Raw genomic sequence first — 27,029 nt, 5'->3', positions numbered from 1 at the left:
GCAATCAGTGTATTCCAGAAATGGTATTTTCCTGATATATCTGTATGACTGCAAAGCAAAGCAAAGATTGCACATAGGGAATGAATACTGCGTTCAGTTATTGTGGCTTTATGGCATTAGCTTCAAGTGGTGATAATGTCCTTTTGATACTCTGGTTAGGGTCTCAGACTCACTGGAGAACCTTGATATTCCTTATGAAATCCCAGGCTTCAACATTCTTTGTTCATTGCTGTTTCATTTTCCAGTAAGATGATCTCTAAATGTAATGTCTTGTCTTCTATCACATGTGGAAGCCATATGATTCACATAGATTAAATCTTTTGCCCAGTGTATGAATGTGGATCTGATATTTCATCTCAGAGTGGATATTAAGAGCTGAACAAATGTGCTCCTCTTTGGTAAAGGAGGTTGCCAGCCTTCTGCCTTGCAGGAAAATGACGGAGCAAAACTGGTTTGTTCAAAGAAATTGAATTGCTCTAGCAAAATGTCATGACAGATTGCAAGACTAAATTTGTCATCAGTCTGGTAGGACAGCCTCATTGCTTGACAATCACAACAATCTAGTCGTCATATGGACTTTTGAGGTGTGTGCTGCACCCATTCCAAACCCTAAGGTTACAGTGGTTTCCTGAAGAACTTATCAAAACGTTATATGGGAGCATATACGAGACACAAATATCGCTAGCAGCAAACTTGCTATGAATCCATTTGCTAGGGGTCACAAACTTGCAGGGCTATGTTGCCAAAGAAGCAAAGACAGCAAAGCTTTTGAGGACTGGAGTGTTTTCCCAGGCAGAGATGTCTCCAGATTGAGTTTGCAGACTAAATCAACTGCCAACATTGTTTCTTAAATAAAGGGAAGGTAGACTCATGGAGGCTTCTCAGTATTCCTAGAGGTAGGCACTCTAGTAAATGCTTTCATTTCATAGGGAACACCTTCATAACTTTTGTTAATAAAATAAACCACTGATGCGTAATAGCATAGACAAGTTGTATTAGTCCTGAAGACATTGAAATGAATGGATAAAAACAAAGCTGTATGCTCAAGTCTTTGGTTGCCACATATTAAATGCTCATGCATTATTTTGAATGAAAGCATTTCTCAGATATAATGCAGACTAGCTGTTCTGTATCACAATGTATACCTAGCTAAGTTTTAAGGCATAAATACTTCTTGGTGTACTTTTAGGATTTTACAAAACATCCAAAATCTACAATAAAAATCATAGAAGCTCTTGAGAGCCAAGTAATCATAAAATATTTAATGAAAGTGGATGCTGACTGTGTTTTATCATGCTAGAAACTATATGAAAGATTAAAGGACCTTCATGTAGAGTAAGGGAAAGCCATTAAGTGAAATTATGTGCTTAACAAAAAAGAGAAATGAATTGAAAAATATTTCAAATGTACTGGGTTTTTTTGATGATTCAAGGACCTCAGGTCTGCTGTATTACTGTAGATACAGGGGCCTCTAGTCCTTTGTCTTCTTACTTTACAACTAGTAGGTGAACAGTTTGCAAGCAGTTTGCAGATACCCTAGGCAATATGCTTGGCTCAGCTTTGTAACATTGTAATTTGTCTTTTGTCAAAAGGATAGATTTCTTTTTTTTGCACTCACATGGCTGAATTCTGCCCCTGGATGTGTACATTAGGTTTCAGGTTGCCTGAACCAAAATGACGGAGTGTGTTTTACTATAATAGAAGATTGAGATGTTAGCCTGTAGTCACAAGGTGAGCCATTTGCCATCTAACGAAGTTGTTTTTATTTTGGATGCAAGTGAAACAAACACATTTTAGAAAGTAGAGTCAGTTGCAAAAGGAAAGGAAACCTTAAGAATTACCAGCTTTATTTGGCCATATGCCTCAAGCCATAAATGTTTGATTTATATGGAAGACTTCTCTTCTTCAACCTCAGATATCGTATTATAAAAGTTAAGTTTTCTGTTTCCACAAGATTACTGAAAAAAAGACTTTATTTACAGAAACAAACTCAAAGTGAAAAGCAATGACTATTCACAGCATAACAAGTTTATGGATTGTGCTATCCATATACTTCTCTGATTGGAATAATTGCTAAGTAAAGTTGGTAATTAAAGATTTTTTTTTTCTTTTTCTTCTCCTTTTTGATGGTCCTTCTGTAAAGAAAACATTTCTTTTTTTCTCCTCTGGACTCTGGCCAGCAGCTTCCATTCCTTAAAATCCAGTCTTATCTTTGCTACTATTCACGATAAAAATTAATCTACTGACATTGCCTTCCTTAAATTTTGGATATGCAGATGTACTTTAAATTGAAACAGCAATCATTAGTGTTGCCATATGGACTTCCAGACTTAAATGCATATAAAAGTATATTTACACAGGAGTGAGATATCTGCAGATCACTGGTAAATTTCTCTCCTGGTAAGACAAACAGCTATACCTACCTCTAAATGTAATACTAAAGGCATATACAACATAACCACAAGAGCACTCGGATTGATACCAGCATTGTTTGTGCATTTCTGTAGCTTTATTGAAAAACAATAAAATTCTTTGATTTTTGTAACTAAATAAAGGAACTCAGGATTTTCAGTGATGTCTGCGATACTGGCTGGCATTTTTCTGACTGTTGATTATGTTTTTTTAATGGCATTTTTGTATGTACAGTGATCTTTATAATTATTGCTGGGCGTTGCACAGGGAGCTCTGTATTAGTCAGTTTTTGGTAGATTGCCTTCAGAATGTTTCAGATCTTCTTCTTCATTCTTCATTAAAGGAAATGGAGAAAGCTTAAACCAGCTATTAGGAATTTTCTTCCAGGACATTCCAGACAGTGCCTTGGGCAAGAATAAAGTATTTTCGTGTATATGTAGGACAGCCTTCATACACCTGTTTCTTTTGTCTCCATAGTATTGCTGTATTCATTTTGTTGCCCATATATTTCCCTCTTGACTTAAGAGATAGCTCTACATTAAGATCAGGATAATTATTTCTATTTTTAAAATTTGAAATGAGTTGCAAATTCTGCTGAAGCAAATGGGTTTATTTATTGTAGTTTTAAATAGCTTTTCAGTTGTACTGAGAGTAAAATTGTTTCAGCAACATACAGTCATGTACGTAATCCTATGGTCTGCTGAGCATACTGTAAAGAATAATGTGTCTATAGTTATAAACATTAGGCTTTACTTTTATCAAGAGATTCTAGCAACATTATAAACAACAGGATTGAATCTTGCATAATTTGTTCATGTCATTGGAAACCAGAGATGGAATTATTGCCTTATTTTATGTGAATTCATGGAGAGTACTTTTATATATGGATCACGATTAATGCCTATGAAGCTGCGAGAAACCTCAGGGTTTGTTCTGCCATTTGTAACTAACTTCTATGTGTTTTTAAACTTGTTACTGCAAACTTATCTAGAGAAAATTTGGGTAGGCCATTTGGCATAACCTTGTAAAAATAGATGCCATAACCATGGTTTAGACTTCCCTCTGCTAAAAGGCAGAAACTCCATAATAATAGGTCCAGCTTTTTAAGCTTTTTGTTTGTCTTTTTAAAGCCCTCTTACAAATATGTAATGTGGCATTGCACAGCACACATAAACACTACCTGTTCTGGTCTTTCACCTATAGCATTGACTTATAGTGCTTCCCTCTGGTGACAGGTGACATTCTGAGCCAAAGCCTAATTTAAATAAACAGCTTTGTCTTTATTCAGCTGTTTTTTCTTATGCCCTGAATCTGCTAAATTAAACTACCAACTAGGACTGAGAAGAAGCTTTTTGATGAGACATTTGGCACTTCTGCTTCTTATCAGACAGTCTGGTTAACCTGAAGCTTTCACTAAGCATCTCTGCATGGTCATAGGAATAACCAAAGGTTTCCAGCATCCTTGAGCTCCCTCATTATCTGATTACATGTCTGTCTGTGGTGGGTCCCCTGCACTTCCTGGAGGCATCTGAGAATAACTGGAGCCTTGGTTCCCTTCTCCACTTCTTGCTGCATTTTGCCAAGAGCAATGGAGAGAAATGAAGAAAACCAAAAGTGTGTTTTCCTGTTTGTGTGAGCCAGCAGCTTTTACTACACCTGTCACTCAGGAAACAAGACAGCAAGGATGAAAATTCTTGGGATGCCTCCAAAGCATAGGACTTCATGTCAGTCATGATACTAGGCACATGCCCAGGGGTACAGGATAGTCCTATGGTGACCATCTCTCCTGGGGCATTTGCATGTTCAAACACAGCCCTAAGCAGGAAGGATGAGAAGTTCCCTGAATATGATAGGTTAACCTTATATGGCCCAATCTCCTGGTGTTCATAACAGTGTCATATTTTGACTTTTGGTGACAATTTCGTATTTGATGGGAAACTTGAGAGTGCGTGAGACTTTTCTGTCTTACCTCTTTCACCTACAGTAATATTTCATCCACATTCCTTTTCTATTAAGGCAAAACTTGCCTTTCTTAGCCTGCTTTCACTAATGGGCCTCAGGTATGGCTGGGAGCTTTTAAGGTGCCATTGCTGTAGGCAGAAAGTCAGTACAGGGATCCTGTGCACCATAGGACTCTGTGGGGAATTGCTGTGCTGCAGCATGCTGGAGAGGTCAAAGGATGCCTGTCTCCTGAACTTGCAAATCTTTCCTTGGTGTACTGGGCTACAGAAGATTTGCTATGGCAGCCACACATATGGCTACACAGTGGCTGAATTCACTCGTGAATTCAGAGAGAAAACAACTACTCTGGGGCTCGTAGAAGGATTTTTCTTCTCTCATTTTAGCTTATAATTTAAACCAGATTTTCTCCAGGGATAGTCATGTGGCCATATTGAACAACTGTAACACATCCAAGAATGGTATCTATTTTTCATTATTGGCACAAGCCAGTGTTAGAAGAAGCCTCAGATCAGTGAAGTTAAATCAAGAATGCTTTTGTACCATGCTAAACATTATTACATAAATTACCACATAAGTGCTTCCATGCTGTTGCCTACTGAGTTTTTTCTTCTGTCATAAGCAAGGACTGCATCATGAGGGACCAGTCCCTCCAACCCCTATTCGCTTGTATTTTTAATGGTAGTATTAGATGCAGCGTTCAGTGAAAGGGCTGAAGTGACTTAAATACTTCTGAGCTGTCATGTGAGTACCTTCTGCTTGAACTCTTAAAAGGCCAGATTTTTTATGGTTTTGGTGTTGGGTTTGGTTGTGGGTTTTTTTTTTCCAGTTGGGAACTGCTCCTATATTAGAATACTTGTAAATATGCATTAAGGTAGTAAAATCTCCATATGAATAAGGAGTAGGAAAATCCTGGTCAAAATATTTTCACAGAGGTCTAACAGTAATGTGCTTTAAGGCTTCTTGAAAGTTCTGTCCATGCAAAGTCCCTGTTTAATTTAATTCTTAATTAAAATAATTATTCTGTAGCATATCTAACTATTTTGCAGGAGTAAAAAATGTCTGTGTCTTTAATAATTTCACAGACTTACAGAAATGTAGTTATCAGAAGAAAGATGTTCTTTCTTCGATACTTCCTTTTTCTATATTTTGAGTAGTCTTTTGTAATTTTAAAAAATAATATTGTTTTAATTTCCATGGTTACATGCTGCTAGTGCTGATACAGTTTAAAACAATTGCTTTCTGCTCCAATACTTAATACACTGTGAATTCATCAAGACTTAAAATCTGTATAGTGCAAAATTTCTTGTCTATTTTAGTCTGCTATTTACTGAGGTCTTGATACTGTATTCTTCATTCAGGCAACGCTTACTTGTACCTGGATCTGACCTAAATATTCAAAATACAAACCCACCTGTGGTGAGTTGACCTCATTTGGCTCTGGCTGCCAGACGCCTACCCAGTTGCTCTCTCTCTCCCCCTCCTCAATAGGACAGGGGGACAAAATACGATGGAAAAGCTCGTGGGTCAAGGTAAAGAGAGGGAGATCATTTACCAGTTAGGGTCACAGGCAAAACAGACTCAACTTGGGGAAAATTAATTTAATTTATTGCCAGTTGAAATAGCTTTGGGTAGTGCGAAAGACAAACTGAAACAACAAAATTCCCCCTCCTCACAGCTGTGCCCTGTGGTGAGTTGGTTGGAGCCGGCTGGAACCGGCTGTGTCCAGCACGGGCAGCCCAGGCCTCTCCTCACAGAGGCTGCTCCTGTAGCCCCACTGCCAGTGCCTGGGCAGCTGCACCCAATGAACCATCCTAACTCACCTGTTTGTCATGAATTAAGGGCTTGCCTTCCCTGACATCAGTTTGTTGACTTTTCTGAAGTCGTGTATTAGTGAAGCAGACTACATACATTTAGACTCAATGTGGTTGTATGAATTGGTGAGTGTCCTCAGCAGTGGAATAGCTAGAGACACCCTGACTTTCATGTTGCTTTTCTTTCAACTTTCAGAGCATGCTGAAAAACTAATAATACCTTCTTCCAACGTAACACCTTTGAGCCATAAATATCAAAGTGCTTTACAAACAGAGGATTTAGTTATTCAACTCTGAGGTGTTGAGTGGGATTTTTACGATCTTCTGGTGACAAGTGCCTAAGCCAGAAACTGAGCTCTGGCTTCAAATTCTCCAGTACAGGGATCTTACCACTAAGTCCTATCATCTGTGTCAATAATACTGATCTACACAGACTTTAGCTGATGGGTTGGATGGGGCCAGCAATCAAATGAGCTTTTGTTGACTTCAAGTATCTGTCATATTGTCTTTCTGTCATTTTTTTTTCCGATTTGTCTCTACAGTTGACCTTTGAGATCCAGTCTGGAAGACCTCACAGGAGTGTTTGCACCATCTAGTCCAACAACAGCAATTAATGTTTATAATATCTTATTAATGGCTACGTTCCGTTTTTTCAGATTAACTACTGGAAATGGAGTTCTGAATATCACAATCTTATTTACAAGTCAATGAAATTATATGTTCCTACAACTATAATGTAATTTGAAGTGCAGTTGTGCTACTGGCAGGCTTACATAAGCACAAAGGCAGATGATCAGTTGTCGAGAAACTTCTAGCTTTAGTTACACATTATATGAATATTTGTAGATTTTGTGTGCATATGTATACTAAATCCAGCAAACCATTTTTATATGCATGTAGATTACCGACAAAAAAATAAGCATCATCATAATTCAAAATTATAACAGGTGACCCCTAAACCATTCTGCAAATGCAAAAGCAGCAGCTCTTCTACTGTCACCTTCTCGTTTGGTTCAATTCTGAGTTACAAATAATAGCTTACATTTCCTGTAACGCAAATGCAAATTTCGATACTTAACGTGTGGTTTATCTCTTTCTGAATATTTCCTATTTTCTAAAATTAAACTATTTTAAAAATTTATTTTCATTTTTTAAATAAGGACAATTCTGTGGCTATTCTGTGACCAAAAGCTCTGGGAGCTGCTGATTTTGAGCTGTTGGAGGCTCTTGTTGCCTTTTATGGCTTTGGGGCTTGGGGGGTTTTTTGCTTCCTTTTTACTCTCTTTGCAGTTTTATTAGGAAAAGCACCCTTAAAAATGAAAACCTGAGCACTCCACAAACTCTATGTAACTTATTATCCTGAATTTTTTACTTTCGTAATTGTGATAGAGGAAAGCCTGCGATGAGAAACTTCTGTGCTTGGAAAGCTGCATGATTCATAACAGGTGTCAGCAATTTTTAAATTCAAATTAGAGTAACATATAGGGACTGTATAGCACTTGCTTTTTTATTATTTTGTGTATGACCTTTTTCAGAGTAGCAATTATTTTCCATTAGTTCAGTTCAATTGGAAAAAACAATGCTTAATGGACTTTGAATCCTGGGTCACTGGTGATAGAATTAGACAGTTTTCAGATTTATGTAATTGCTGTCATATGCAGTTCTGTAATTTGTCATACCAGCTTATTTCTGGTAGACATTTACCAGCCACCTCTTCTGTGTTTTCCTTGAGCTGTGTAGTAAAACTGTGATCCAGGTCTCCTGAGTGACCTGTGGAGCTGGCTTATGTCTCAACAGTGAAGTAACTGCCTGTCTTTGACCAGTGAAACTGTAATCTAGTCCTGGCCCCTCTTCTTCACTCAGCATCGCAGGTACTTTAGCAACCTCCCATGACCTCCAGATTCCTGAATATTTGATGGCTGCTTTGTGTTCTTCCATGTCAGTTATGGTTCTGGCATAAGTACACACATTCTTTAATCCACTTGACAGGACCAAATTTAGAAGAGGGGAAGGAAGCAAAAGGACATAACCAAATGCAAAGTGACCTGTAGCAATTAAAGCAGGGGATGCTGCAGGCAGCATAGGGAAATGTAGTCCTGATAAATGATTAATCTTTATGACTAGAGAAAGGAAATAAACAACACAGGCTCAAGACCACGTGTGGAAATAAAGCATGACTTAAAAGAAATAAGACAGGCTTAACTAAACCTGTGATACGTTACACGAAAGCATGTTTATTTTCATATTTTCATCTTTATTCTGTGCTTGTATTCCTTTGCCCACAATTTTCGTCAGTAGTATCATGTATTTCTGTATCTGAGGCAGACATCAAAGTCCCAGGTATATGTATTTCTGTGGGAGTCTTAGGACTGTTAAATCTTATGAGGAAAAAGAGAATTAACTTTGAAGCAGTTTACCATCCACTACACCCCTTTTTACCAGCTCTTCTCCTTCCTCCTCCACTGGAAGCTTCTTTCCTTGTTATGAATGTATTGGAAGGAAGGATGGGCTCGTTTCTTCTGTATTTCATAGTACAGTATAAGAGTATAAATTCCCTTCATCAGCAAGCATATTTCCTTATGTTTCCTTTTTACAGGGAATGGTGTAGCAGAGAACACTGGTGGCAAATAACTTCTTCAGCTGTCACAGGAAAATTCAAAGAAATCTGCCAGAGAGGGAACAATCTGGGGGAGTTCTTCAAGAAATTTTCTAGATATTGTGATATAGCAGGAAAAAAAAAGCTGAATATATTCAACCAACAAAGTCAACAGTGTATATTCTTAATGTAGGTACTTTTCAAGTACTTTAATGTATAAAGACATTGTGTATAGTTATTGAATGGGAAAGATAATCAGCAAGAAATCCCTTTCATACAAGGTGGCCCAATACACAGAAGAACAAATATTACTTTACCTATAAAATTTATGAAAGTTCTTATATCATTCTAAATTAAAACATCCAAAACTTGGTGAATTACCCAGATAGCATAGGAGAAGTTTGTATTTTGCTTCTTTTAAGAAAGTCTGAGTAAAGTACTGTTCTTGTTTGTGCTAGCTTGAGAAAGGAATCAGAGTTCAGTGTTGCAACTGATATTGAGGCCCAATTTATTAGTTACTGACAATGTACAAATACATAGATGGTGGTTTAGATTGGTGGGTGAAAAAGCACCTTCATTTACTTAGTAGCTCGTAACTCCTCAGGCTTGTGTGAAGCTCCTGGAAGCGTGCTGATGATGGACCCAACCCAAGGAAAGTTAAAGGCTGTATCCAGACTGACTGGGAATTACATAGGAGGTTCTTTTGGGAAAAGGGTCTTGTCACAAATTAAACAGATGATCTGCTCAACTTTACAGTACTTACCTCTCATTTACTATTGTACTTACATGTTAATAGTAGTTAGAGTAATAGTGTAGTAGGAAGACAAAATATTCTGTTCCCTTTTGACATGTATGTAAGTTCAAAGTTTCTTTTACCAGTTGTTACAGAGAATCTGATTCATTTATCAGGTTTATGCATTTGAGAGTTATTTGTCAAAACCTATCTCACTCTACATCATTTAGTTAAGGTTGATTGCATGTGTCAGATTAGAAAGAATGCTAAATATTCTTTTTAGATGAGTAACATTGATTGGTGGCATTTTCTATTTTACGTAGATTTGTATGAACATGTTGTCCTGTCATCTAGATTCAATAAAGGCCTGTTTTCAATCCCTAATTTAGCTAACACCACTATACATAATGGCTCTGAATTAATGTGATTTGTCAGTAGCAATAGGCCACAGTGATAACCAGAACACACTGCTACATCTTATTCTGACTGATCTATGAAACAGCATTGCCCATTTATTCTTTTGCATAACATAATAAACAGTCTCTGGGCTTCTACTTTCATGGCAGGTATTGAGCAGCTGAAATCTTCACTAATTTACACAATGGTTTATCTTTTCTCCAGTTGACTTCAGGGGCAACTCAAGCATCTGTACCATAAAACTTAATGAGTTCAAACATGCTAGTGTGTCACACAGCAGAGCAAACAGTGCATGGTTTGCCTTTAGTATTAGTCACAATTAGAAGGTGATTGAAGCACTTACTATAAAAAAATAGATGTACTGTATTAATGTATAAAGAGAACATTTTGCCATATTACAATGTCATAGATGTATTCCAGCCATTTCCAGGAAAATGGGCTAGAAAAAAAATTTTTCCCTCACACCAGAACTTCTAAATGTTTATACTGTTCTCCTGGGTTCCCAGTTTTTGACCACTGTGTAGAATAGTGTATGTTACATTAATGCCATTTCCCCTGTTCATGGTCCATGGTCAAATTATGTCTGTTACTCTCATGAATATACTTAAATATGAGACAGCCACCTGCACTATCTCTTAGTATATCTGAAAGCTTCTGTATTGACCCTGTATTACCAGATGGTTTCATGTTCAGTGAAGACAATACTGTTGCATGGTAACTGTGTAAAGGAGGTATGTCAGGTGGCCACAAGAGCAATTCCTTGTACCTTCAGCTTCCTTTGTGTTGGCTGCGACTTCTCAAATATGAGGAGCATCTGGGCTGCATGCTGTATAAATTCATCTAGAAGTCTGTTACCTGTGCCAACTTCTGAAGAGTGCCACAGGTGTGAAGGTACATGTCTGGTTAAATGCGTCTCTGTGTCAGATCAGGAGGTAATGACATCTGCTTTGTTAACATACCGTGGACATGTGATAGAAAGGGACGATAATGACACTTTAAACCAGCCATGTGATCAACTCAGAAAAAGGGTTAAATGCCTGTGATAGATTCAATCAAGAGGGTCATTTGACTTTAATTTTCCTCAAAGATCATGTTGATCCAAGTATCTACCAAAGGTAGCATCTACCAGAAATAGGCACTTTATTTGCCATCTTGCCATGTTACTGAAATCTGGAATAAAACTCCTTAACAGTAATGAGAAGTTAAGAAGCAGGCACTCCTTTATTGCAGCGCTGGGCACACAGGGGATCACTCCACCTATCATGTGCACTTGTCTAGTCTAACTGTGCAGGTTAAATACATACCTGTTATACATATTCACTAAATTTCTAGAAAATGTTATACATAATCATTAACTTTCCGATAAACCATTAGCATACGTAAATGTCTCTTCACGCAGGCGCAGTGATTTTCAGAAGCCCTCTGGTGGTCTTCAGAAGCCCTCTGGTGGTCTTCCATAGTCTTCCTCACTTGTCCGCTTCTTGACCTCTCTTAGGTGATTCTGCGCAGTACGATTCTCACCATCATCTATATTAATTTACATAAAAATGCATACTATGTCTATTCTTAAATATAACCTTTCTAATAATTGGTCCTTCAGTCACACCATCTTATTAATATTCTTATGTTAAAACAATCATTGGTTAATCTCACTTAACTCTACTGATTAGAATCCTCGATAATTAGATCGAGGATGGGAAGGGTAAGGGGTTTCCAAGCAGCAAACTGGTGTCCATAACGGTTTCCTTAGTTTCCTAAAACAAATCTTTGTCAAAGTTTCTGTGGTTAACTGATTTTAGACAATACTTGAATTCTTATGGTTACACATAGTACATTTTCTAAAGTTCCTAAGTTCCTATGACTACATTTCAAACTTAACACTCCCATACCTATGCTTCACAATTTTCTACTTCTTAATCAAACCAAACTCTATTCCTTTACCAGAATATTTGCAACAGCCATAATAATTCTTCTGAGAGGTATTTGTCACAACCTTTTATTTCTTGTTGATTTACATATTCACGGAAGTTTCTGGGGTGAAGTTAGGATAAATTGTCACTGCCATATGTGTGAAGTGAGAAGTGTATGTCTGCACTCTTTATTTTTCATTTCTCAGTTAGATGTGTGCTTCCTTAATGCAAAAGAAAGAAAACCTTAAGAACACATGCTTGTCTGTCTTTCAAACTCTCTAGAATTAGCTTGTCATGAAATGTAAAACTAATGTGTAGTTGTAAAAACCATGCCAGCGTTTTCCTCACTAGTAGCTGATGGCTAAGTAGATTTAGAAATGAAAGGGGTTATTATAAAGTGATTACTGAATAGCTAGGTATGTCAATTCAAGCAAGCAACTAAAATCTCTGCTGCAGATTCGGAATGTAATCTTGTTTGTATCATTCATACTTAAAATCTGATTTTGATTGTGGAGGAGTAATCATGTAATGTAGGTAATTTGACAAAAATATATCAAATGATGTTTTTCTTTCATTCCTTATTTAAATGTGTTAGAATTTAAATGACTCACCATTCAGAGTATACCTATAAAATGACAACATAAAGATATATTAGATTAAATTTGCATTGGTTCAGATTTAAATTTTACTATAATGTGAAAAGTTCATATCAGCTTTCTCATGAAAGAAAACATTGTGTAGAAACTAACACTTAAAAAATACTACTAACTTTAAAAGGGTGTTACTGATGATTAAAAGGGTGTTACTGATTATTAGACCAATGTATTTTGCAACTGTGAATGTCAGCCTGAAGACGTAGGCTTCATGGGATAAGCGTAGCCATGAATTGGAGAATAAGGGATGAAAAAGTTAAGGAAACTCTCATGCAGGATTGTATCACTCATTCATGTTTCTGTATCCAGGGCTTGTAATAATACATTACTAAAAGCTTAAATCCCATGCCTCATCTGGTTTCAAGCAACAGCTACACTTATTTTTTGTAAACGGTGAGCTGATGCCTTGGATGCTTATTAGAATGTGCTTTCAATGAATCTTCTATAATTGGCTAAATATCGTGGTTCTCTCCCAAGAATTCCTATATTTTTAGCCTGTGTTTCAGCTTGAAATATTACAAAAAGAATTCTTCTAGTGATAAGCTGATATTAGTACTTATGATCCTTCCTGGAAAAAGTAGGCCTCTAGTATATCTCACATTTGAATTTGAGGAGAAGTGAGTGAGGATTCAAGCTGGCTCATTTTAAGAACTTAAGTTGCTGGGGGAAACATGCAGGAAGCTTATTCCTGCCTCTCAATGCTTTTAAGTCTGCAATGACTTGGAAGGGTGCAGAAGGGATCCCCACAGGCTACTGCTCAAAGTTAGCATCCTGATAACTTTAGGGTACATACACCCTTGTGTTCATCTTCCTCCACTGGCATTTTGACTGTGGAAGACAAATGAATATAATTAAAAGAATATAATTAAAAAGAAGATTTTTTTTTTAAAGAAGCCGTTTTTTCCAGAATATGCTTGAAGAAAAACTAGGTATGGTCTAGTTTTCAGCATATTTTTTATATATATATATATTTCTGATTATTTCTTCCTCTTTTGGATTGCAGGTGACTATCACTTCAGTTTTGCTGTCTCATAGTTCTTTCTCTCATTAGCGCTGAAACTCTGCAGGGCTTACATCCCAACATTTTTTAAAGTGTCAGGGAGTACGTTTAGAAGAGTGAGGGAAATGCTGCTTTTCTGTGGGAGGCAACTATTTTTTTGCAGGAGGAGGGATGTGTTGGAAATGCTATTGGCAAGTAACAGTGAAAGATTGGTAAAGAATTTTAAATAACATAACTTGAAGTCTTTCCAGGAGATGCTGGATATCTTCTGCGGTCATTTACTTTTACCTGAATAATCTTAGTAACTATTGCTATCAATTTCTGTGGCTGCTTCATGACAGGAAGTAGAGATATCCCAGATGAAACCAGTGTTTCAAGCTTTTTAGAAATTTACAGTTGTTCTTTGCTGCTTTTAACATTTTTGCTTGCTGCCACAACACGATGTGTTCTTAGATGATCTTAGATCTTGTAAGATGACCAGCCTCTAATGTGCCTCTCTTCACTCCAAGGGCTGTTTCTGCATCTTCAACAGCTTTGTGCACACTGGTAGCTTAGTCTTTGATTTCACTTTAAAATTATTCGACTCAGCAGGACAATGACATCAGCAACATCATATTAGGATTTTGGTTTTACTCCTGAGTCATTTGTCCCTTTGGTTTTTGTTTGCCTTCTCTTCACTTGATTCCTTTCTTTTATAACCCAAATAATGGACAGTATGAAAAATGAAGGTAAATTGGCCCTTTTCTTCCTCTAGTCCTAACTAAAAGCAGTTCTTTATATTAACAAATTTGACTGCTCCTTTGGATTTGAAATGCAGCTGTGTAAAATCAAAGTATTTCTAGTGACTGAAATAAAAATGTGTTAAAAAGCTGTGAAATTACACCACCCAAAATCTTGCCCATTATTTCTTTCTGTAGCTTTTGGTAAATTGGAATTCAAAAAACCCTGATCTGTTACCAGATCTGATAAATCATGTGGTGTTTTGAGCAAAGAAGGGCTCTTTTTGAACTTGAATCTGTTGTTGGAGAACTCAGATGAAGAATAATTACAGTATAGATATCACTCCTTCACAGTTGAATGTGATCTTTTACAAAACCGTCTGACCAAGTTTGCAAACAACCTCAAATTGTTTGCAGTCATGTATAGATCGGATATCAAATCAAATCAAATAAGGACAAGCCAAACTAGTAAAATATTTTACCTACTTTCTTGTTTGGTGTTGACTATAGATGTATACAAATCTTGAGATTAGTTTTCTAAAAACAAACCAAACATTGTTACTTTGATCGCTGCTGGCTCAGGAGGCATGTAGTTTGTTCCCCTATAGATGAAACAATATTTCATTACCTCATGATCTGTGCCCCTGAGGCATAACATAATATCTAGACTACTGAGGAGCAGCAGAGTGTCTGTTTATCTGGAGAACTGTCGAGTGAGTAGAGAAGTGTGGCTTTATAACCTCTGCAGAGTGGGGTTTTACCAAGTAAAGAGAAACATGGATGAAGTATGGTGTGCATAGATATATATAAAGTAAGATTTGTGATCTCTGTTGCTGGAAGTTTTTTAAGTGTTTAATGATTTAGGTTTTTTGCAGGGAAAAGTGAACTTTCCATGTCACCTTCTCAGCTGTTCTGTTTTGTTCTTCCCTGGAAAGTACTTCTGATTCAGTAAAGTGCACTGCCAGCCTGATCACTTTTACCAGTGCTGGTGAACTCTTAGCGCATGTGTTTGACTTACTTAAAACACAAGTAGTCTTGTTTGAAACAAAGCATGTGGCTTAAATTGTCTGCTGAATCAGATGTAGCCCTGATTAAGCATGTGGAATGAAGTCGGAAGTGTGTATGTGCTTATGGTCTCCATCACTGTAGTATGCAAGTTCCTTGCAGCCAGTCATGAAATTATATGTGATACCCTCTGATACTGATGCTAGAATACTATGACTCCCACTTTACTCAGTGAATTGATATGAAAAGATGTTAAGTGATTTGAACAGGACTGCTTAGGCAATTTGTGACAAATTTTGTACATTTAATTATCATTAATTAACTTCTGTGTTTAAAAGAGTTGTAGTGGATAATATCTTAAATCTCAAATGATTCAGTTTTCATCTTAAATTTGTATATTTTCTGGTTCCCTTCATCCCTTACTTCCTGTGGAAGGACAATAGAGTCCAATCTGGAATTTAAATCACAAGAGTTGTTGCAGAGCTAAACCACACTAGTAGTTTGCCTAAGAAAGAAGTAAATTCTTCATTCCTATTGTTCAGATGTCTTTCAAATAGTATCTAACACATACTAGGTGTCTGCAGCTACTGGAGTATCATGGAGTGGCAGAAAATCACCATGGCGTTCCTTTCTTCATCTCTTATTTCAGTAGGTCTGTGCAGTCTGTGGTGAAAAGACAAAAATTCCCACCTGAGTTTTCATTCTAAACCCAAGTTTTGATGATCAATGACAGGATGCTAAAAATACAGCTAAATGTCTCTGTGATTCTGAAATTGAGTTTCTGAAAAAGCATTGTACTTGTGGTAAGAGGTAAAGTGTGAAGTTCCAGAGAAATGAGCTGTGAATTGCAGCTGCAATGGAATTGATCCTGTCTGTCAGTCTCTGCTCCATATTCTCAGGAAAAAAGAGTGTAGCAGAGAAGGAGCCAAGATCACCGATAAAATGGGATGCTAAAGTGCCAGGGGCTAGAACCGGGCTTGCTGGTCCCTCAGGTCAGAGCTGCAACTGTCAGACTTCACTGCTTGATACCCTGCTGAAGCTGACAGAAGGAGAGCAGTATGAAATATGCTGCAGGTGCCAGCAGGGGAATTAGTAAGAACTAAGTGGCTAAGCTTCAGGCATGACAGGCAGCGTGCTCCTTTGGGAGGAAAACCTCTTCTCTTATGAATTGGTCAACCTTATTTTCCCCATTCCCCTCATGACTTGTACCAGTGAGGCATAAGAAAATAGCTGGAATACTGAGGAACAACAGAGATTCAGTTCATCTAGAAAACTGCAGAATGAGTGGAGAGGTCTGGCTGTATCACCTCTCTGCAGGTGGGCCTTTACCAAGTAAGGAAAAACAAAGGTTCAGCAAATAGCTGTTGTGGTATGAGGTATATATGTTGCATATAATATAATCAGTATGGCATATTAATCTCCTTATTCATATTCTACTCTAAAAAATGTGGTTCCAGTTGTGATTAGCATTGTGAAATGACACTTCTCTATGTAGCCATCACTTACCTTACCTGATGCAAGGTAACAAGAGCAGACCATAGCTAGGATGATGTTGTGGTTTAACCCCAGCCAGCAACTAAGCACCACGCAGCCGCTCACTCATTCCCCCCCATCCAGTGGGAGGGGGGAGAAAATCAGGAAAAGAAGTAAAACTCCTGGGTTGAGATAAGAACAGTTTAATAGAACAGAAAAGAAGAAACTAATAATGATAATGATAACACTAATAAAATGACAACAGTAGTAATAAAAGGATTGGAATGTACAAATGATGCGCAGGGCAATTGCTCACCACCCACCGACCGACACCCAGCCAGTCCCCGAGCGGCGAATCCCTGCCCCCCCACTTCCCAGTTCCTAAACTAGATGGGACGTCCCATGGTATGGAATACACTGTTGGCCAGTTTGGGTCAGGTGCCCTGGCTGGGCATGAGAAGCTGAAAAATCCTTGACTATAGTCTAAACACTGAGCAACAACTGAAAACATCAGTGTGATCAACATTCTTCACATACTGAACTCAAAACATAGCACTGTACCAGCTACTAGGAAGACAGTTAACTCTATCCCAGCTGAAACCAGGACAGATGACAACCTTCAAGTACTACATGAATAGTTAGTGCAAGTCTCATGAGCACAACAGCAGCATCTCTACAGAATGCTTACTTTTCCACTTAAAGTTGTGAACTTACCATGGGAAAGTGATAAAAAGACCTTGTAGAAAATAAAATCAACTAAATTAAGTCATTGCGCAGTGGTAATTAATTCAGGTTTCCCTTTTAAACCATAGTCATTAGCTGTCATTCTTTTTGTGTTGCGTAACAGTTTTCTTTCCCAGGTATCCTGCATCCTCATAATGAAGAGCATATACTTTCCAGTGTATTGGAAATGATGTACTGTGCTCTCAGAACCATATCACATTAAATATTTACCCTGGGGTATACAACGATACCACCAGAGAAGCTCAGTGCTAACTTGATCAAATGGAAACTCTTTTTCTGTCTTTGTTGCAATAACTGCTATTTTTCATGACTGTTCTGAGCTACATGGTTTTTTAATCCAAAAATTCCATTGTTACCTTAGCCTTTTTTTCTGGTTAAAAGTAGACATGTTTTGCTTCATCTCTTTCCTGCTTACTGTATGAATTAATTGATCTTACCCAAAAATTGTCAGGTACTTGAAGCATACAGATTTGTGATGACTGAGAACTCAACTATATGGAGCAGATGAGAACTGAGATCCTCAGGTCTGTAATGAAGTGAAGTCTGATAAATGAAAGAAGTGTAGTATTGGAAAGAAAAATAAATAAAGCAAATAAAGTAGTGGTACTTCAGGGATTAGGTTTATTGGATGAAAGAAATAATAAAGCATCATCTAATCCAGTAACTGTGTCCATTTGGAGAATTTAAAAGTGAGGTTGAGGATACAAAATGGGTAAATTCTTTAGAGTACAGGCCTTTATCTTCAGAGGCTCTTTCATGGACCTCTTTGGAATATTCAACCTCGCTTTCTCAGTGGACATCCCCCATTAACCAGTGGTTATGCCACTTGGTGCATTGGTGTAAAGGATTGATGGCGCATGTGTAATCCTTTAGACATAAACCATTGACCAGGTCTGGGACTAAGTCTGGATCCAATCACACCTGAACTCCCATCTGAGAAGGAGTTTAGAACGCAAGGGAGTCCCTTCTGAACTTCATGACTCAATGGGAGGGTCCTGTCGTCTATGCAGTAAATACTCAAGTGTACCTTGCCACTGAATCTTGTTAAACCACTGTCGAATTTGCCATTGAACTTTGTTAACTCATTCTTTTACATCAAAATATATCGTTCCTTCTCTCATGTGAGTGAGATGCATGACTTCATCCACGACATAAGATCTTGCTTTATTTTTCCTTATATGTCTTTCTGTGCTGTGTCCCAGGGGTTTTTATATCCTACCTCTCCCTTTCTTTCCATTAAGTGCTGTCATTGACTGGTTGACCCATTGACTGGTTGACACACCATGCTTACCCCACAAGGGGGTCATTAGGGCCCTATCACTTGCATAATCTCTGAGTGAATGATAAGAAAATCAGATATGAGCTGTGCAGCTATCTGATACTATAGATTACGGAATCAAGTCAGGAACCAAAGCAACCAGGGTATTTGCCTTGTCTGATGAGCTTTATCCTGTGAATATCAAGAAAAGCTGTAATGTCTCCATCTTTTACAATCAAATCTCTTTTTTCCCTTGTCTGTTTTGTTAGAAGTGAAAATGTATCTGTTATTCTCATAGCAATGACTTAAAGATTTAACTAGAGGGCTAACTTGCACTTCTAATTAAGGTAACATAAGAATATCTTCCTCCTGGGCGGAAATCTTGGAAAAGTTGTGATCCATTTTTTTTGTACAGCCACTTGATTTCAGTTTTAAAATGCTACAAATTAGCTTTATGTCTCTAATAAAATGATTTCTCAACTCCCCTGTGAATTTCTGATGTGCCTACTATGGAACTAAACAGTCTGTTGCATATTGTTGCAGCTAGGAGCTTTGTTCAACTGTTTAATGTTGTATGTCAGGGTCACCTCAATTTTGTTGCTTTTCTAGTCCTGTTTGGCCCAATCGGATAGCATTACAGTTACACAATACCCATGAAATGTCCTTTGCTATTCATAGTCTGACCTAAATGAAGAGATGCTTAGAAGCTGATATGAAACAAAAAAAAAGGAAGACTCCTTTTTCGTGAAATTTATGTCTGAATTATGCAGAAGTAAATGCTTAAGGAAGACATGAAACTCTTAGGACTTGCTAGTCTTTGCAGTTTTCTGCTCATTAATCTTAATTCTTATACCGATGGAAAATATCCCAAACACCACAAACACCAGGATTCTTAGCTGGGGTGTCTGAGTGTAATGGCTCTATAGTGATTTATCCTTGGTGAGGACATTTTTACCAGTCAGTCTAGTCACTAGAAAGGAGACCAGGATTCTGTTACTGAATTTGTTTTGCTTTGCCATTTTGTCACTAGTTGGCAAATATTCTAGATTGGTGATCAACACTGTTGGGCAGTGGTAAAAAAAAAAAATAAATAAAATAATGCTGGAAGATTTGAAAGGGGAAAAAATACCCTGCTTTGTAGATGTTAGAACAAGTAATTTCTTAACACCTTTTCTTCAAGGAGTTAAGATGAATAACATCTTTGAACAAATATTTCAAGCATGCAGGGATTTTATTAAAAAGTAAAAAGATGAAATCCTGTGTAAATTGTTTAGAACTTTCCTAGTGAACACATGGTGATTAATAAACATAAAAGAGGGAAGATGCATGTTAATTTGTTTATGTACAAGAGGCTTCTAGCTCATTAAAAGTCTTCTAAGCATTTAACCAGTGAAGCAGTGGATAAAACCAGACATTGTCTTTAATCTTGTTGAGGGCTCCAATATGAAAAAAACCAAATTATTGCTAAAAAGGTATAACAGCTCTATTAATTGACAGTGTTTTGAAAATGGAAGGAGGTGTCAACTCAGTGGTTTTGCTGTAATATGGTGGAAATTTGGGTTCGCTTTTCTATCTCAATTGCTGGGACCAGTAGGACTGAAGCAAATTTAACTTCATCAACCATAATCTTTGGTTCTTGTATATAGATAGCCATAAGTTCTTGGGTATGATTTTGTTAGATGTGATTTATGGCTGGTTATCAACTGGGAGATCTCCAGGAAAGCACAGATGCAGTAGGATATTGGCTGATGTGCCTCCTGCCTTTTTCTTTTGATACTTTGCTAAACCACAACTACAAACTGAAGTATTTGTACTGTTTATTTTAGATGTGGTAAAAAAAAAAAAAAAAAAAAGAAAGAAAGATGCCATTAACAACTAATGTTTATGGGAAGAGAACCCTATGGACTATTTTAAAGCAATTGGAATATTAACTTAATGTCCTGGCCAAATAAGAGACTGAGTAATTGCATTCAGTCTAAGTTAAAAACAAATGAATAAGAAATAGCTGAAGAACCACCTAACACTTTTTCTTTGTATAAACGGTCCTTCAAGAAAATCACCATGTATTTGCAAGTTTCCCCTAAAATTACTTTTTCTTTTTAGATACTTGTTTTGTGAAGGTTTTTGCTCTAAAAGTGTTAACACAAATTAATTAGTAAAAAAAATTGGACCTTTTTTTTTTTTTTGCGAGCAACAGGTAAAAAAGTAAGCATCATTTCAACTGTATTGTGCACTTTGAGTTTCAGCATAAAAACTTTCTGGTATTTTGTTTGTTCTTCATTTTTCAGCAAAGAGACTTCTCTCTCTCTCCTTTTCTCACTGTTTTTTTTTCCTGATTTTTCAGAGACATATACTTCTATTGTCATTTGCACTATGAGAGATAAAGCAATGAACTCCTGTTTCTGCTTATATGTCATATTTACAGAACTCTAACTTCTTATTATTCATGTTACTTACTATTATAATATGAATAAATAATCATACCAGAATTATGTTGGTAATTTTGCAGATCCAATGCGTGGGCCACGAAAACTAGAGGTTGTGGAGATCAAATCTAGACAAATCACTATTTGCTGGGAACCATTTGGATATAATGTCACACGTTGCCATCGATACAACCTCACAGTCCATTACCGTTACCAGGCTGGAGGACAAGAGCAAGTGAGAGAAGAAGTAAGCTGGGATACAGAAAGTTCACATCCCCAGCACACAATTACTAATCTATCACCATACACAAATGTCAGCATCAAATTGGTACTAATGAATCCTGAAGGACGAAAAGAAAGCCAAGAACTTGTGGTACAAACTGATGAAGATGGTGAGTTTTTGTATTTACATTGTACACGCATACTGCCTGATAGTCAATACTCTTTTCTACATAAGCGCATGTTGAACTTTCACTAGAATCTATAACAGATTTTCCACCAACTTCACCAATTTTAAGGCAGTAAAGGGTCCATTCAAAGTGTTATAATGATCTTTTACGTAACCTATAACATCACAAATGATTTAATCATTTCTTCATTAAACTTATAACTTGTGCTTGAACTACATTCTGCCTCTTAAAGGTTCCAGTATCAGTTTGAAGAAATTTCAGGTGATTGTTCACAGTACCCTCATGTAAGCTTTTCTATAGAGTGGTATGCTCAACATTAAATAATTGTTCTTGATTTGCAGTTTCAATTCCCCTAGCTTTGGCTTTCCAACCACTGGACACTCTTAGCTGCTTATTCAGACAATCTATTCCATATACAGACATTGAAATATATAGATATTCCCTTTCTTTTAGTAATTTTCAGCTAACATGGGGTTTTCAGATCTCTTTTTTTTTATTTTGAGCAATAATGTAATTTGTGAGTGTCTTTTTTGAAGCAGGGATGGCAGAATTGGCTGCTGTGTCTCTGTAATGCTCTAATAATATTGCATGAAAAGCTTATACCATCTTCCTAAGTCCTTTGTGATATTATTGTGATTATATATGCAGAGAGTTTACTGGAGCTCTGTTAGCTGTGATACCAAAATGGGACTTCCTTGTTGAATTGATCATGCACCAGGAATCAGTTTCACCTTTCCAGAACACTCTGTACTGAGGTATAGCCCCTTAGTGCTCTCTACAAGTGTACCTTAGGTTTTTTGACCTTGCTTTTAGCCATTTAAAAATGCATACAGTTCAAAGAAACCTTATCAAATGACTGGCATTTCTTTATATAACAGATCCATCCTCCTCCCGTTTTTATCGTCTGCAATCTGAACAGGAATGGCTTTGTGTTTTCTTCCAGATCAATGATAGATTTACTGCAAACATGTTGGAAAGATTTCTAGAAAAAAAATCAGCAATGATGAGTTCCTCTTATAATAAATTTTTGAAGTCTGCCATTTAAACCTATTAAATAGTTTAATATATGCTGTATTGGTTTTGTGTAGTACTAATTGCTAATCAAAATATATGAGGGAATAAATTAAACAATTTAGGAATGTATAGTTGCTAATGAAACAGATTTGATAAAGCATAGCTAACAAAAAAATTAGAATTAATTTTGCTGTCATCCTCTAATTTTGGTTTGGTTCAATTGTAGGATGTCAAAGCTGAAGACCTTATTGTTATCTGGACCATTTATGTATTTTCTCTAAAATTTTGCATATTTTCTTACTCCTGGCCCTCTCTGACCTATTAAAAACAGCATCAGTGGTTGAGGGAATACCTTGGACAAAAATTATAACTTTTTAGTATACCACACACTTTCAGTAAGGTACATAAATCTGGATGTAACACAACAGAGTATACTAACCCAAACAATCATCATAATTTTTCGAATCACACAATCATGTAGGTTGCAAGGGACGTCCAGAGCTCATTTAGTCCAACCTTTTACTCAGAGCAGATCGAGTGAGAGCAGATTGCTCAAGGTCTTGTACAGTTGAGTTTTGAGTATCGCCAAAGATGGATATCGCATAGCCTCTCTAGGTAACCTCTGCCAGTGTTTGACCTACCTCATGGCATAACTGCTCAGTTTATGGCCTTCAGATAATTTTAGAGGGTTACCACAGTGTTTTGTTATACTTCCAACTTATTTACGCTATATTTAGTTACTCTCCCTTTACACATAAATCATTAATCCCATGATTCCAATTTAGTTTTGAAAGTTCTGTCCTACTTGGAAGCAAGGTTTGGTGCCCAGACTTAAGGTTGCCCTAAAGGCATAATCTTACTGGTCCATATGGGACTGGTAAGCCAGTTCAGAAACCATCACCTGTGTCCTTGGAGCTTCCCCATGGTAGAGCAAGGGACTCTGTGCAGAGCTATTGAGAGGTGACTATGAGGTCTCAAACCATGTAAACTCCCAGACAAACAGCATGGAGCAGTAGAAGGGAGCATAGTGCTCTACCAGACCTAGCAACGGGAAGGAGTCACCAGATGTCTTGCTTGCAGATCTTCCTATTTTTTAATCATTTGGGTAAATCTCAGTAAGTGGTCTGAGAAGTTATCTCAACCACTGCAGCAAGTAGTTTCCACCTTCTTTCTCTAGCATGTGGAAAATGTTAAGTGTATCTTCTTAATGGATTTTCACATACAGTTTGTAGGAAAGCGCTAATCCATCAATGCCTGTTGCCTCACAAGAGTTCTGTGTGCATTTTTCAGGATTTTCTTTTCACATTCCATTGCAAGTATTGTTGCAAAAATAAAATCGCAGATATATGTCCATGTGCTGTTTATACATCTCCTTCTCTGAAAACTGCGCTGAGGTTGGCTCGGGCATAAGGTAATTGTTGCAGAACAAACAGGAGACAGAAGCAGATACCTGAGAGCAGTTGACATACCTTTTATCAGAACCTTCAGACATCCCTGACTCTTCAGAGGTCATTCTCATAAATTAAGAGACTTTAAGGAAAATGAATAATGTCAGGTTTTCAGTTTGACTGCTTCATAATTTCCTTATGTTCACCCTATTGTAGGTCTTCAGTCCTAATGTCAGTGAGCATCACTGTTCTCTGTAACATGTGGCTTGTCTTCCCCAACTAATCATTCTAATTCAGCCTGTTGAAACTATACCTTGTTACTTCAATGCTTTTTATATATGAATGGTTAATATGTTTTTCATGATGGGACAGTAACACTATTGATAAGTAGGTATCACAGGTAGATATCACCTAATTCCTTATAAAAAGCTGATTTGTCCTTTTCTTTCATCAATAATGTTTTACAGGAAAAGTGTGATGCTCACTAATTCTTACACTGAAGGTGACGTGTTTCCTTAATGGCACCATCTTGTTAAATAAATAATTCTCCTTCTGAGCTACTGTGGCCTTTACTTCTTCAGTCTTGGGGAATTAATAGCAGGACGGTTTTTATGCCTCAACAGCGCAAATATTAAGCAGAGTGTCTCCTGAAATTTTTCTCAAAACAGCATTTTTTCCTTTTTGTATCTGTTAGTCCCGAGTGCTGTGCCACTTGAATCCATTCAAGGGAGTACCTTTGAAGAGAAGATTTTTCTTCAATGGAGAGAGCCAGCGCAAACATATGGTGTGATTACTTTGTATGAGGTACCTAGCATTTTGCCATGTTTTAATTTTTATGTATAGTTTTGATTTTCAAAAGTGCATAATTAGTAAGAAAACTAATTTTTTTCCCCAGTTTATATAAAATGAATCTTCTTTTTGAAGATAGTAGGACTAACAAAGTGATAAAATCAAATACATAATGTAGGAGTGAATTATGCAGGACCCAAAATGTCCTTGGGTTATCAGCTTTAAGAAAACTGCTAGTTTTAGAACCATGTGGTGTAGATCCTATCTAGTAATGTGGATCAAATATTTAAAAGATTGAAAGACAGATCTTAGTGAATTTTTTAAAAAATAGGAAACATAACACAGTGGTGACAGTCAACGTCACATTTAGATAAGTCTCATTATAGGAAGCCTATTGTGATAGAAACAAGCAGGCATAATTTTAAAAAGGGTAGAATGTTTTAAATGCAAATTCAACAAAAATGTATGTTGTTAGATGTCTAAAAATCGCTGCTTTTCCTCATGTGGAAGCTCTGCCTGAATACCTTTAGAAAAATTGACAAATGACTGCACAGATTAAGCTGTCAGACAGTAATCACTGTTGAGCTTCTTACCTGACCTTAGTACAAAGTTGGTATTGAAATGTTTTGTTTAAAAAAAAACACCTAAATGAGATACAGTGTAAAAGAAAAGTTAAATTGAATGGTAACCTATTGATACTGTTTAGAAAACTATTTTATTGTAAGAGGATAAAATGTTATGAAAAAGCATGAACTGATTTTTTATAAAGCTAACTACTTTCCAGCTAGTTCAACAGTTGCCTGTCTTCAGGAATCAGAATATTTTAGTTAATACGTTAATGTTTAGAAACACACACTGGTGAATCATCTTTCTACTTGTGAACATGCATGCATGTCTAATTACATTGCTGAGGAGTATATGCACTGTATACATGCAGTTCATTCTTAAATGTTTATATACATACATAACTCCATCAGCTGTAATGGGAGTTGTGCATTCAGAGTATTCAGTGTATTCAGAGATGAAAAAGAATGGCTTGGCCAGACTTTCTAAGGTAGTCAGGACTGTGCAGGTCTCTGAACATCAAAAGAACCTAGCATTCCAACAGTGAAGAGAATATTGAAAAGAAAATACTGATATCTCCTTATACTGTTTATCTAACACACCTCAAAGCAGAGACGGAGGGAGCAAGGCAATCAGTTGAATCAGAAACTTGATTTAATTAATTTTTAAGTGAAAGATATCAACAGACTGATGCAACCAAGCAGTCACTTTTTTTAAAGATGCCAACTCAGTCCAGGCAGGTGGCTGAATATGAACAGACACCTAATTGCTGGAAGCTTGTTTGTCAATACTTTTCTGCCCTGGTGTTTGCTTATAAGCCTAAAATTTATCACAAAGTTTTTATAAATATGACTGGTAAACTACCTGGAGGCCAACAGATATACACAGTGAATCACAGGGACATTTTACCTATTTTAAATGTGTACTTAAAGTGAAATATAAAAGTATACTTGAGGTATATTTTAGCTAACTGAAGTAGCCCACAGGATAAGATCCAGCCAAGTTAGGTAAAATTTAAGTACCTGTGTTTTATAAGTTGATTTAGACTATCCATCTCTCAGCAGGCATCTCTCTGGCTGATTGTTGTGCTGCCAAGGTAATGCATCCAGCACAGCTCCAAATCACCCAAGCTTGAGAAGTGAGGTGTCTAGCTCCTGCCTATGCCTTGCTGCAAGCCAAAGCTTAGACAAAGAGGTATCTAAGCCTTGGTGGTGTGTGCATCAACAATTCTGATCTAAAAAGCATAGCCACTAAAGCTGCTCTGATACAAACATATGTCATGTTTGGTATGTTCATGAAAACTATGGTGCATTCGCCTTTCAGAGAATGGCCTAGCAGATGAGCACTAATCTAGTAAGGGGGAGGCCTGGGTAGGGGACATTTCAGCCTGAGGGATTCCTCAATTCATGATAATCTGCCTGCAGGGGAGTGACTCAGGCGCAGAGCCACAGCAAGGGGTGAAAGCTCCTTCCATTCACCTGTCACCTGCCACTGTGCTGTACACAACCAGGGGTGAAAGAATTGTAGTGCCAGGAGGAAAGCAAGTAGAGGGTGCCAGGTATGTTAGTCTAGAGCTGAAGACATGTAGCTTGGGTGAGACAAAACAGCAAGTAGGTAAGCCTGAGTCAGACCTAGGAGCAAGGCTGCTCTTTCCAGGGCAAGCTCTTTGGCTGGTAGCTGTTTTTTATAGGGGCAGCCTTAAGACTACAGCAGCAGACACCTTCTTTGGGTAGGAGATCCATCCC

At 37.2% G+C, this 27,029-nt stretch overlaps 1 protein-coding gene across 12 annotated transcripts in view; it reads left to right on the top strand.

Moving 5' to 3' along the window:
• PTPRM (protein tyrosine phosphatase receptor type M) overlaps positions 1-27,029 on the top strand; it is a 500,309-nt gene that overhangs the window by 246,369 nt on the left and 226,911 nt on the right. For all 12 annotated transcript variants that reach the window (XM_069779033.1, XM_069779028.1, XM_069779026.1 and 9 more), the window contains exons 8-9: positions 21,203-21,511; positions 24,626-24,735. In XM_069779033.1, coding sequence (XP_069635134.1) covers positions 21,203-21,511; positions 24,626-24,735 — 419 coding nt within the window. The remainder of the gene's footprint in view (positions 1-21,202; positions 21,512-24,625; positions 24,736-27,029) is intronic.

This window comes from Haliaeetus albicilla, chromosome 3 (genome assembly GCF_947461875.1).
Source record: "Haliaeetus albicilla chromosome 3, bHalAlb1.1, whole genome shotgun sequence".
Classification (NCBI taxonomy): Eukaryota; Metazoa; Chordata; class Aves; order Accipitriformes; family Accipitridae; genus Haliaeetus; species Haliaeetus albicilla.
Note: the sequence above shows the minus strand (reverse complement) of the source record. Positions and strands in the feature narration are given on the sequence as shown.